This window comes from Cotesia glomerata, linkage group LG3 (assembly GCF_020080835.1).
Source record: "Cotesia glomerata isolate CgM1 linkage group LG3, MPM_Cglom_v2.3, whole genome shotgun sequence".
Taxonomy (NCBI): Eukaryota; Metazoa; Arthropoda; class Insecta; order Hymenoptera; family Braconidae; genus Cotesia; species Cotesia glomerata.
Genome location: NC_058160.1, coordinates 25,731,463 through 25,745,865, shown reverse-complemented (window position 1 = coordinate 25,745,865; position 14,403 = coordinate 25,731,463). Strand labels below are relative to the sequence as shown.

General features: G+C 28.0%; 1 protein-coding gene and 1 long non-coding RNA gene across 3 annotated transcripts; both read left to right on the top strand.

Annotated features, from left to right (window-relative positions):
- Positions 1 to 344: 344 nt before the first annotated feature.
- On the top strand, positions 345 to 1,213 carry LOC123261571. The gene is made up of 2 exons (XR_006508689.1): positions 345 to 446; positions 518 to 1,213. It is a non-coding gene; the product is annotated as an uncharacterized LOC123261571 (long non-coding RNA).
- A 922-nt stretch (positions 1,214 to 2,135) lies between these two features.
- LOC123261563 (protein son of sevenless) lies at positions 2,136 to 12,430 on the top strand. 2 transcript variants are annotated; one of them, XM_044723220.1, is made up of 17 exons: positions 2,136 to 2,801; positions 3,081 to 3,344; positions 3,425 to 3,508; positions 3,590 to 3,670; positions 4,754 to 4,903; positions 6,089 to 6,297; positions 6,413 to 6,596; positions 6,710 to 7,187; positions 7,271 to 7,634; positions 8,186 to 8,378; positions 8,466 to 8,711; positions 9,050 to 9,205; positions 9,280 to 9,462; positions 9,558 to 9,675; positions 9,740 to 10,249; positions 11,547 to 11,872; positions 11,947 to 12,430. In XM_044723220.1, the coding sequence occupies exons 1-17, from the start codon at positions 2,694 to 2,696 to the stop codon at positions 12,292 to 12,294; spliced, it is 4,002 nt and encodes a 1,333-aa protein (XP_044579155.1). In that variant the 5' UTR covers positions 2,136 to 2,693; the 3' UTR covers positions 12,295 to 12,430. The 2 variants fall into 2 exon arrangements, with proteins under 2 accessions (XP_044579155.1, XP_044579156.1); XM_044723221.1 differs by having other exon boundaries at positions 2,139 to 2,801; positions 11,550 to 11,872; positions 11,947 to 12,429.
- The last annotated feature ends 1,973 nt before the right edge of the window (positions 12,431 to 14,403 follow it).

Genomic DNA, 14,403 nt, shown 5'->3' with positions numbered 1-14,403 from the left:
TTAACAGACATTTTTGATTTTTTTATATTGCTTAATTTATTAAATTATAACTAAAAAATATTTTTAAAAAATTGCACTTATAGTTTTTGAAGTTTTTAACAAATGAAAAAAATTTTTTTGTAATAATTCTTTAATAAAAAAAACCATTAAATTTTTTAGATGTCGGCTAACTTAATTTTCATTAATTTTAATATTTTTTTCAACTTGCTCTTCTTTAATCATCATTATTAAGATGAAAAAACCTGAAAAATATTTTTATTCATCTGTGTTCAATTAATATTTTTTTTTAACTTTAGATAAAAGTAAACAAAAAAATTACCCACTTACCAAGTATATATTATTTTTATTAATATTCTAAATGTCAAAGTTTATGATTATATTTATAAATAATCTTTGCTAATTTTATGTTGTCATTATGAATCAGTTGAAAACATTAAAAAATTGAGGTTAGTTTTTTTTTTTATTAATATTTACAAATTACACTTTTTATTTACTATGATTTGTTTATAATTTTTAGGACTCTAGCACGTGGATCAATCAAGGATAAAAAAAATTTTTGATAAATATTAATAAAAATAAAAAAATTTTCTCGCTATAAATATCAGAAAATATTAATCTGAAGTTAGCTGATGTAATTTTTAACCCGCCTGTTGTTAATTCAATAAACTTGAATTTTCAAAAAAATAAACACTTGAATATACGCACAATAATAAAAAAAAATTCGAGAATCGAGATTTATTCGATTCTCACAAGATAAGAAATCTTATCTTGATACATTTTGACAGTTACATAAAAATCAAGTGTTAAACTGGAATTTCTAAATCTAATTAAAAAAAAATAACTATTGGAGTTTAAATAATTAATTTTAATACTATGAACATTGTGATAATGGATTGTGATATCGATTGATCGAACATGGAACCAATGTATAAAAAATTACACATACATATCGGTATATTATAGATGTGCACATACGTAAAGAGTAAGTTAAAGTATTGGAATCATTGAAATGGCAGGCAGGCAGGCAGTGATTCTCATATTGTCACTTGAATATATATTATGTATTTAATAGTTGTATACACCTATATATATACATATTACATGGTTACTGCTGATGTATACGCACTGTAGTAGATACTGGTAATAATATTATTTTATTTTATTTATTTATCAGCTGTTAAATAAACAAAAATAAATATTACAAGTTTTTTAATAAAATAAATTCTTACAATTAAAATAAATGATTAGTGAGTAAAATAAAATGTTTTTAACAATAAAAACCACTGCTCACTGTTATTAGTGAAATGAATAACTTAGTGTATATTCATATACATGTGTGTATAAATAAAAAAATAATACTACGACTTGTAAAGTATGATTCGACTCAACTTCACTAGATATATTTATGTATTGTATTATATAGTCTATAGAGACTGGTGATGACGCGATTGGTGACGATCGTGTGTTGTGTTTAACTACACATACATTCATATATTATTATTGTACATATAGGTATATATACATCTCACTGATGATCTACTCTGAGCTGTCTCTGCACTGCAATGGTGGCGATGCTGCTGCTCCGCTGTTACTGTGCTCACTATGCTCCACCACTGTTAATGTTCACGACTATTTAACACCGTATGTAATATCTGGTGGCTGCTGCTAGCTGCTACTAGTGATATTCTGTGTTGATGCTTGTTTGTGCTGCTGTGATGTGCATTTATCATTGTAATCGTTAAATTACAGCCCTTGATTTGATAATCATGATTGGTGAAAATTTTAATCTAACTAAAAACAATAATAATCATCACCAGATACAACGAATTATTATTATTAATTATTAATTTTCGGAGTCACTTTACGTATGGACATTAACATTCCAGACAAGTGTTGTTATAGATTTTATTTATCAAGTACAAGTACTGAGGCTGGTACTAGTTCTGGTGAAAGACAATTGTGTCGATGAATTAATTATTGAGTCAACAAACCAAATGCTACAGATATATATCTAAAAAATATAAATGTTGCTTGATAAATAATAAGATATTTGTTATTATAATTATTATTAATTAATTATATTATTGTCGATTTATAGATATATATTCTATAAATTTAAATTATATCTGCAGATTATTGCTTTGTGTGTAAGACAAAAATATAAATGTATGTGAGTACATGTATATTACATATATATAATATATGTAAAAATGATTGTTATCAAGGATAATATTAAATTCAGATAATCCTCGTGGAGAAATAAGCCAAAAATAATTTTCAATTTTATATAATTATTTTAAATAATTGTTAATTAAATAAATTACTGTGAAAAAAGTGTTATTAGATTTAATGATAAAAGTGGTGTGATAATGATTAGATGGAGAGTATATTTTCTTTGTCTTGATTAAAGTTTAAAAATACTAACATATATTGATTTGTTGATATTGAAAAGAAGGCACGTGAAAGAAAGAAATATATATATTTATACTTATATATAAAATATAATATTGATAAAAAATTGTTGGGTGAATTTAGTATAAAAGTAATGTTACTACTTCATAGCAATGGTATTAAGGATAAAATTATCACGAGTTGTAGTACTAATGAATCTGTGGATAGTACGTATATTAAATTGTTGTGATTTTGAGTTTTTTTAATAAATGTTAAATTAGTGATCATAAACACCCGGTGATATGTTTTCAACACCGGCATCTGTTGCTAGTGAGTCGTCAGGCTATGACTTTGAGAAAGAGGAAAATGCTGCCAAGTGGAAAGGAGTATTTGTCAATTCTCTTAGAAAGGTTTGTTGATACTGCTTATTAGGGTGATTCAGAAAAAATTTTTAAACTCTTACCCTCTCAAATGTTTCTATTTGATATAAAAAAAATCCTCACCAAAAATGAGCCCTATAGCTTAACTCTAAGGGGTCGCTATTTTTATTTTAGTTTTCCATTTAATTAACATTAAGAGGGTAAGGATTAAAAAAAAAAAATTCAAATTTTTTCTGAATCACCCTACTGCTTATATTTTAATTAAAATTTAATTGATATTTTTACTATAATTAATTTTTATCTGTTTAGGTTTTGGAGCAAGTACATCCCAGTTTGGAGGCTAGACAAGATGCACTGGATTACGTAGAGAGTTTGATCCTCAGGATGCTGGGAATGTTGTGCGGTCATCCACCTCCTCATACACCTCAGGATATTGAAGAGAGAGTTAGAAAAACTTTTCCCACTCCAATTGACAGATGGGCACTTCGTGATGCACGAGATGCATTAGAAAAAGGGAAAAAAAAATCGCCTTTAGTCTTGCCTGTTGATAAAATCCATCAATTGTTACAAAAAGTATTTCACCTTACTTTTATTTCCTCATTATTTATTACTGTTATTGTTATTGTTACTCTATTATTTTTTTTTGTTTTTAGGAAGTGTTGCAGCACAAAATCGATTCTCAAGTTAGTCTCTTTGTGGTTGGAGTACTCGAGTATATTTCAGCTGATATATTAAAGGCAAATATTCAATACATTAATTATTACCTGGATATTAGTGTGAGTTAATTATTAAAATTTTTATTTTCTATTTAATTTTAGTTAGCTGGAAATTATGTTAAAAATATACATCACGTTGAAATATCATGCGAGGACATAAGAGTGGCGATGTACGCAGATATGGTAATTGACAATTTTATTACTAGTCTATAAATTATCAATTTTTAACGCTTGGATTACATTTACGTGCTATATTTTTTATGGTGACATAACTAAATATTCAAGACTGAGTATTTATGATCATAATATTTGTGAAATATAATATTTAAGCTAGCATGACTAATAAAAAAAAATAATATTTACAACATTACAAAATAAAACTCCAAATAAATAGTTCAAAATTTTTTTAAGATATTAAATTACTATTATTAAATATTTCATAAAAAAAAGTTTTAAATTTTATTATTAATTTTTATTTATTATTATTTGTCTTGGATATTCAGTCTAGCAAGTCATTTTTATAATTATGCTGTATTCTGTTCAAAAATAATATCACAATTTAAAATTACTTAATAAAAACATTGATGAAAATTATTATTGGACAGATTACATAAAAATGAAATACTTATTAGCATTTATAGCTTTTTAACATAATATTTAATAAAATTATTAAAAAATACTATCTCACCTTGAGATAACTTAAAATAATAATTGAATTTCTCTAAAAATTAAAAAAATATTAAATGAAAGAAACATTTGTTGAATTGGTTTCGTTAGATTAGTCACATGTTAATTGTGGCTGCATATTTTCTCTGCTTGATTACATGCTTTCCACTAACATTTAACCAACACCAACCATGTTCGTTCGTCGTTCGTGCACTTACAGGTGGTATGTACTCACGAACGTTTAGAAGTCATTTTAAATTTTATAAAATAATATCGTAATTAATTCTATATAGAATTTAATTATAACTTCAATCATCTATACTAATTATATCATAATTCTTTATCATCATATTTTTTTATTTAAATTATTTCAAATGTCTCATAACTCATTGCTTATCACAGCTATTAAATTTACCAAGTGAAAAAACAATAACATTAACATCTTTCATTATATCATAACAATCATAGCTCGTAGCATTTAATTTGCTAAATTAAGAATCAATACAATTGTGATTAAATTATCAGTGTTGTTTGTATAATTGTTAAATGTGTAATTGATTTTAAAATTGATTTATACATATATTTTTTATGACTAAATAGGTGTTGATGGATATGTTCTATCAAGATGACTGTACGGAAGGCCTACAGAGCAGTCTAGGTGCTGTGGTTTCTCAAACTTATGAAGAATCCGTTCGAGATCTCATTCACGATGAACGACATTATTTAAGAGATTTACATATGATTATTAAGGTGACTTTTATTAAATTTATTTATTTATTTATATAAACGCCAATCGGTTTTGTACATATTGGTAATACAAAAAAAAAATTTTTGAGAGAATTTAATATAAATAGAATAATAAAAGAAACTAGACTCATCTACAAAGAAGAAAAAATCGCAGCATTTTGGAATTACAAGATTTCTTTTAATTTAGCTAAGAATGTTTTATAGGAACCATCGAAAAAATGTATTTCAGTGTGATATCTATTAATGAGAGCTGATATTCTGTTTTTTGGACTTTTGATGACATAGTTTTTATTTGACTTCGTTGTTTTCAGTATATGATTATGCCTGAGGTTGAGATTTTTTTCGATGAACTCGAAGCAGTTTAAGGGGTTAAGTGGGTTTCAGAGGTTCAAAAAAAGGGTATTTTTGTAGTTTTGACAAAGTTTGAATTAATAATTGATATTTAATATTTGTTTTATTATTTATTAATTGAATATTTATTAATTAGAACATGGATAAATAAATTTGGATATTATGGGAATAAGTTCAGGTTGTTAGCCTGTTTTGATTCTTATAACATGATTTTAACAATTGATGTTTAATAATTGAGCACCTGAGGAAGTCGGGAAACCGACGAAACGTTGTGGTATTTTTACTATTTTTTTTTTTTTTTTTTAGTATATACAATCATATATTTTATTTAAACAATTCAGCAGATCAAAGTTACATATTTAAACAGTATTTTGTGAAATTTTTATTTAAAAATTCCGAAAACTCAACCGTTGGTACCTCATCTCCCTTGACTTCTCAAAAAAAAAATGCTCTTGCCGTGGACAGCATAACTCATTATTGGTTCATCTAAAATCAAAGAACCAAACATATTTCGTTAGTACATAGATAAATCTCGTTATTGGACAAAGGATTTTTTTTACAACTAATTTTTCCGAGCAAATACATGGTGAAAATTTGACCAAAAAATGTGTTTTTTTGTTCAGGCAAAAATTCAAATTTTAATTTTTTTTTTTCCTTCGTCCAATAACGAGATTTATATATAATACCCTTCTTTTGAACCTTTGAAACCCACCAAACCCCTTAATAAATATTTTTTCGATGAACTAGAAGCAGTTTAATAAATCCGGGGAAAAAAAAAAATTTTTTTCTTAAAATGAGAACAATAAAAAATAAAAAATTTTTGCTATTTATTTACAGGTATTTCGAGAAGAAATCGCAAAGCTTGCACCGGATAAAGGTGAACTAGAAAAACTCTTCAGTAACATTATGGACATTTACGAGGTAACAGTGACACTATTAGGAAGCCTCGAGGATATAATGGAAATTACAGAAGAAAAACAAACGCCTACAGTAGGGTCATGTTTTGAAGAGCTTGCTGAAGCTGAAGAGTTTGACGTCTATATAAAGTACGTATATATATTTTTATTCAATAAATTTATATTTATTATTATTGAAACTATTATTATTGACTGCCCTTGTAACTTTTATTTAATAATTGAAAATGGATATTTGTTGTTTTAGATATGCTGAAGCTATGAATAGTCCAGATAGTCGTGAAGTTTTAACGAGGTTATTGTCAAGGCCTGAAGCTAATGCAGCCTTGAGAGCTGCTGGTCATGGTTTTAAAGAAGCTGTTAAATATTATTTGCCAAAATTATTAATGCAACCAGTATGGCATTGTTTTTTATATTTTGACTATATTAAGGTAATTAATTAATATCGCTAATTTTAAATTTAATTTTTTATTAAAATAAAATACAGTTATTTATTATTAAGACATTAAAAAATTAAATGTTCATTAACTACTTGTTGGTTTAGGTATTACAAAAACGCACACCAAGTACAGAAGACAGTGAGACCCTGGAGCAAGTTCAAGGTCTCTTGAGGCCACTTCAGATGAAGCTTTTGCAGTCAGTAGCAAGTCTTCCAAAAAAAGACACCGGTTTGCGAATGCAAAGTCGGGCAAGACGGCACGCTGCGTTAGAAAAAACAAGTGAGCTCCAAAAAACTGTTGATGGTTGGGACCAACGTGACATTGGCCAGTGTTGTAATGAATTTATTCGTGAGGACATGTTACGTAAAGTTGCTAGTAATGGACGTAGATTAACTGAAAGGAGGGCATTGTTATTTGATGGTTTGTTAGTTTTATGTAAACCCAGTGGTGGTAAACGTGTTAGTGTTACTGTTGCGGCTGTTGGAGTTGGTGGTGGGCATCCCAATCATCAGGGTGAACTTCGTTTAAAAGAGCGGTTTTTTATTAGAAAAGTTGACATTATTGATCGAGAAGACACTGAGGGTGAGTATAATTTTTTTTTTTTTTTTTAAATATAGACATACGGAATTTTATAAATTGATTTCTATGCACTTGAATTTGAATAGAATTTAAAAATGCATTCGAAATCGCGCCAAGGGATCACCCGAATGTTATTCTTGTTGCTAAATCTGTGGAGGACAAAAACAGCTGGATGGCTGATCTTGTTATGTTGAATACTAAAAGTATGTTGGAGAGGACGTTAGATAGTATTTTATTAGACGAAGAAAGGAAGCATCCACTGAGGCTGCCACCACCGCATTTGTATATATTTGCGGAACAAGACTGTCCAGATAATATAGTATTGGAGGCTAGAGAAAACGGCGGTGTACCATTAATCAAAGGTGCTACGCTTAATAAGCTTGTTGAACGGCTTACGTATCATATTTACGCTGATCCAGCATTCGTACGAACATTCCTTACTACATATAGGTAAAGATTATTGTCATTTTGTTTTATTAAATAATGACTTTTGTTAAATTGCACTGTACTTTCTTAACTATTGACGTTTTTAAATATATAAGCTTATCCCGATGTTACACTCATCAAGAGCTTTCATTTGAGTACCCACATGCATTTTGATATATTTTTCATATATACATATATATAATATATATAAATATATGAAAAATTGATGTGGGTACTCAAATGAAAGGTCTCGATGATTATAATGTCGGGGTGAGCTTATATCTTTAAAAATGTCAATATTTCACAAGATACAAGATAATTTTTTAATTATGTATCTAGAGATAGAGAATTTTCGAATGCACCCTAAACACTTATCAAAATAAATTGATTATCGGTTAGAATGATATGAAACCTGGAAAAGGTACAAATTCAAATTAAGACCTTTGCAATGACACTAAATTTCATTTAAAAAAAAACCGATTTTATCATATGACTATCCTGGACACAAAATTTTTCTCGTTCTCTTAATAATATAGATTACGACTCTGATAATAAAAATTTTTATTTTGTTGCAGGAGTTTTTGTCAATCACATGAACTACTTGATCTACTGATCTTCCGTTTTGATATACCAGATCCTTCAAAAGTTTACGGAGAGGAAGAAAAACCAAGTGGCTGCAAAGCCACTGCAAGGGAGGATTGGAAAAGATATCGAAAAGAATTTTGTCAGCCGGTTCAATTTCGAGTGCTTAATGTTTTAAGGCATTGGGTATGATAATTTATAATTTATTATTTTTTTAAGCTATTTATTTATATCTTAAATTTATATTAATTAATATTTTGTTGTTACCGATAGGTTGATCATCATTTTTATGATTTTGAACATGATAAAGAATTATTAGAAAAATTGCAAAATTTTTTAGAACAAGTTAATGGTAAATCGATGAAAAAATGGGTTGACTCGGTGATTAAAATTGTTCAGAGAAAATGTGAACCTTTTGAACACAGACCCATTACTTTTAGTTTTGAAAAATCTCCACCAGCTATTGAGTGGCATTTAAAAGTTCCTGAAGAAGAATGGGAAGAAAGAGGAATCCTTACGGTAAATTACTTATTATTATTATTATTATATATTTATATGCCTAATGAAAATTAGAGTAGCAGATATTTGATAATTCTTAGAATTTTTTTAAGAAATAAATCACTGCAAAAAAAATTCTGACATATAGAAAATTTAAAAAATTAAAAATGCAATTTTTTATAAATAATTTTTCAGAACAAATTTGATTGTTACATAAAATTAAAAAATGGTCAAATAACTACTAACTTTAATGTCATATATATGTAACAAATTATTTATTATGGACTTTCTCAAATTTCTTTTAGTAAATTTTATTTAAAAATTAATTTAATTTTATCCATGCTATTTTTTTTTCTCAGTTACATCCCATTGAATTAGCAAGACAGTTAACTCTGTTTGAGTTTGAGTTGTACAGAAACGTAAAACCCTCAGAAATAGTTGGATCAGAATGGACGAAAGACAATAAAGAAGTAACGTCACCTAATTTGCTAAAATTAATGAAGCACACGACAAATGTAAGATTCAATTTTTTTTTTTAATGAATAATCAAAAAATAATAAAAATTTTTAATAATATTTTTTAACAATAGTTTACAAGATGGCTTGAAAAAACGATATTAGAAACAGAAAATCTTGAAGAAAGAGTTGCTGTCGTATCGCGGGTAATTGAAATAATGATTGTACTGCAAGATCTCAATAATTTTAATGGCGTATTGGCAATTGTCAGTGCTATGGCATCGGCTGCATTGTTTAGATTACATTGTACGTTTCAGGTAAAAATAAAATTTATTTATTATTAAACTAAATTTAATAAACAATAAATTTATATTAATTTTAAAAAAAAATTTTTTTTCATTTATTACTGTAGCAAGTACCTGCAAGATTATTAAAAGCATTAGAGGAAGCCCGAGATTTAGGCAATGACCATTTTAAAAAATATCAAGAGAAATTACGCTCCATCAATCCACCTTGTGTACCATTTTTCGGTAATTTAATTTAATTTATTTTTTAAAAACTAAATAGTAATAAAATAAAAATTATAATTTTTAGGTATTTACCTGACAAACATTATTCATATTAAGGATGGAAACCCTGACTATCTTCCCGGCAATCCTAAACTTATAAATTTTAGTAAGCGACGAAAAGTTGCTGAAATAACGGGTGAAATTCAGCAATACCAAAACCAACCTTATTGTCTGTCCGTTGAACCAAGGATAAGGCATTTTATTGAGAATTTATCGCCATTTGATGCAGATATGCCACTAGCGGATATCGATCATTATTTGTACAATAAAAGTGTCGAGTTAGAGCCAAGAGGAACTCGACAGCCACTTAGAGCTCCCAGAAAATGGCCAGATTTAAATCTTAAATCACCAGGAATAAAAGCTCGAAGTATGAGCGGTAAATTACCAGCTCCACTTCAAGCAATGGCTTCTAGTGTTAGATTACATGATCCAACACCAGAACCGGCGCCAGAGTTACCAGAAACTCCACCACATAATTCACAAAACATGACTCACAGTAGTGATCACAGTGTTTTTGCGCCTATATTACTTGGTAGTAAGTATTATCATTATAATTTAGTAAAATATATTTAATATAACCACATACATCTTTACATTACATTATTTATTTATTTATTCAAACGCCAATCGGCTTTATACGTTAAGTTTACATCAATTAAATTTAGTTAAGTGAAAAAAGAAAATAAAAATTTAAAAAAAAGCATTAACACTTCGTTAAAATTTAATCAGAATTAAATTTAAATTAAATCAATTTAATTTATTTCATAAGTTTAGATTATTAACATTATACACGGAAAGATGACACTGGATATCATCTCAGATTATACTGAGTGAAAAAACATTTCGGATAGTAGCTAGTATAATCCAGATTACAATGAGTATAATCCAGATATCACACGGTATAATCTGGATTTTTTTTAGCTACTATCTGAAATTTTTTTCATTACAGATATCACTAAGTATTATCTGGGATGATATCCAGTGTCATCTTGTTCTTTCCGTGTAGAAAAATGTCTCTGAGAGTAATTATTACAAGACAAAATAAAATTGCACTTTTCAAGAGACTAGTGGTGATTGGTTATATATGTATTTTATTTATTTATTTATTTATTCATTTGAACGCCAATCGGTATTATACAAAAATTAATATATTTCTTAAATTATAATATATACTGTACAAAACTATTAATTTAGATCAATGTCAATTATTCCGCAATGAATTAATTTTTCTGCAACCGATGTTGCGTAGAGGAGATGTACGACAAGATTATTTAAGGCTTCCAACTAGCCATCTTGCTTTTTACGATAAGTCATACATCGTATCAGCAATACGTGTTTGGAATACATTACCACCAAATCTTACAAATCTTGATACTTTTAATGAATTTCGTAACGCTGTATTTAACTATTTTCGTAGTCAAGAATCGATTAGTTAAGAAACTATATAGTTATTTCTGATCTGGAGCTGATTAAATTAATTTAATGTAACTTAAATTTATATTTTATATTTATACTGATATTAATATTATGCACTGAACCAATGTAAAAATTTATTTGTTCTTACGTATGGCTACAAGGGATTATGATCTCACGGTCAAATAAATAATATATCTATCTATCTATATCTATATAAATTATAAATTTTAAATTCTGAAATTTTGGCTCGAAAATTAAACAAAAATAAAAATAATAAATTTATTTGGCGATGCCTAGAAAAAATTAATAAATGAACAGTATCATATATATGGTAATAAATGAACAGTATATTATATGGTAAAATATTTCATGTTATTTAAAACAGATTTTAAATGAAATTTTCATTACTTCTATTGAAGGTACAGGCCCACCTCCTGGATCTCCAGGGCCATTGAGTATGTCTGGTCTTTCACTGGGTTCTCCAGGTAACAGTCCTCAATTAGGATCACCTGGACACCTTCCATCACATCATCAACCTCAGACAACGCATTTTGGTTTCAATTCTGGAACAATAAATATTACGGGTGCTCTTGCTGGTCTTCCATCGTCTAGTGGTAGCCCTGGTGCTGTTTTACCTACACCACCCTCGCCAAGTAATATGCCCTTAAGCCAGCCTCCACCGCCATTGCCACCTCGGTCCCATCGAAGACGCGAAAGCTCCATCAGCGAGTCTCCGCAGCAGGTAAAAAAATCAAATTATTTAATAATATAAGCTGTTGAAAGTCGACAAAAATACTTAGATGTAATAATTTACAGGCACGACAAGCACCTAATGCGCCAATTTTACCACCTCGGGAAGGAACATCTCCGCCGCCGCCGCTTCCACCGCGAAAAGACTTACTACCAGCGACTCTTCCACCTCGACTGCCATGCACACTAAACCCTTGCACCTCGGCACTTCTGGCCCGACGTAATTCAACCCTTGAAGGAACATCACCGAATGCGACACACCCGAGGCGGTACATGTCTTTCAATGGTCCAAGTCCCACGACACTTCCGCCTACTCAGCCAAACGGTTCGGTGACACCTAGGTTACCACCTAGACCTCTGCCAGGACGCCCGCCGACCATGTTTAACTTCAACACCCCACCAGGACCTAGTTAAATTGCTCACTAATTGTCAGTGTTATCTCAAATGTAAACCTTGTTTTATTTTTTTATCAAGTTAATTAAACAATGTTATTTTAACTGAATTATTTTAAGTAAAATAAATAACAATGTACCTTAAAATTATCAATAATACAAATGTAGAAAATTATATTACTGATATATTTATATTTAATCAGGTGGAATCATATAATTTTATTTGCCTTTTAAATTAAATAAATAAAAAGGCAATTTACTATTATTATTATTAATAGTTAATAAATAATATTAATATCAGTTAAGTGAAACTGATTATGTAAAACTAGGTATTGAAGCCTCAAGTTTTTTGTTATTTATTAGCATTATTTTTGGGCAATAGTAAATTTTTTAAAAAACTGTTAGAGTTAAATAATAATATTGTTATATAAAAAAAATTTTTTAGTTAAAAATTTAGTCAGTTAATTATATTGTATAAATGAATGCGTGCGCACAAAGAGAGTTTTCCACAATAAATTTGAAAATTGTACATCGACTCGAATGACCAAGTTTGATAATGGTTTATGAGATATTTTTTAACATTCCCTGTGATTGATACGATCTTGTGAGAAAACAAATAAGATTATCAGTTAACTAAAGTAATAATAAAAATAAATAACAATAATGATAAAATTATATGTAAATATATAATTTTATAAATGTACAATGTTTTGAATCCCGAAGTACGAGAAACTTTTCATTTTAAACGAAGAAGGTTTATTTTTAAAAAAAAAACCACACAGACTGTTATAACTTGTACAATATATTTTTAGATATTTTTTGTAAAAGCGTAAACACAACACATAGTACACATACACATTAATTTAGATATGTAAAATTATTCCCAATTAATCTTGGGCTTGTTCAGAAAAGTCTCCGTGTAAGTTAATATACTCTGTCGATTAGATTATTAATTGTATCTTTTTTTCCGAAGTTATTTTAACTTACACGAGTACACTTCTGGATCGCCGCTTCAATCCTTGTAAAAAAAAATAAAATAATTACTAGTGTAATATTATTGATAAATGTATGCAATTACAATAGTCTTGAGTGACATGGAATTATTATGTAAATATAAATATGTCTTTATTAACCATTGTAAGAATAAAATTAAAATTGTCGAGTTAAATTGATAAGAGCGAGTGAACAAAGATAAATAAATAATATAAATAAATAATTATGTGACATTACTCTTGTAATTAGTGTCATTTAGATTTCGCGAACAAGTACTATAAAATAAAATCGTATGTGTATAAAAAAAAGATATATCGGTGAATCCAAGTGTTCTTTACATAACATAATATAAATAATAAATACTAGAATTGAAACATTCGATCTCGATAAATAATAGAATAAAAAATAAATGAAATATTGAATTCTCTTAAATTATCATTTATTTTCCCTTTTATTTATTTTGGGATCTTTTTTTAGTTTCTTTTAAATAATTATAATTATATATTAGATTTTATCAGCAGCTTCCACTATCAGGTCATTTTTTAATGGTTCTATGACTCTATATCCGCGGACAAAATATCCCGGACAAGATATCCTCAGACAAAATATCCTTGGGACAAAATATACAAAAATTGACAAATCAAATACGAATAAATTTTTAGACCAACTCAAACGCGGGTAATCGTGTTGCGCCCTTTTAACATGATTTTTGTGTGTGTTTATTCGATATTGGATCAACAAAAACGCAGATAATCGTGTGCGTCCTTTTAATATGGGTTTTGGGGTGTGTTTTTTCGACATTAACAGATTTTTAATAAATAATTTAGGATCAATTTAACACATTTTTAATATTAAAAATATTATTATAAAATTAAAAATATTATTGAACTTAAGAATATTTTGTCCACGGATTTTTTATCCATGGATATTTTATCCAGTGGATTTTTTGTCTTAAGGATATTTTATCCGAGGATATTTTGTCCGCGGACATAGAGCTCGGTTACTTTTTTCATGAACGACAGAATTAATTGAGGAATTTGGTTGTTTAAAAATATAAAAATTTATCATGTGTTTTTTACTAATTCATTGTCTATAAGGATTTTTTTACAAATTTGCTTTAATTTTTCAAAAGTCTGAT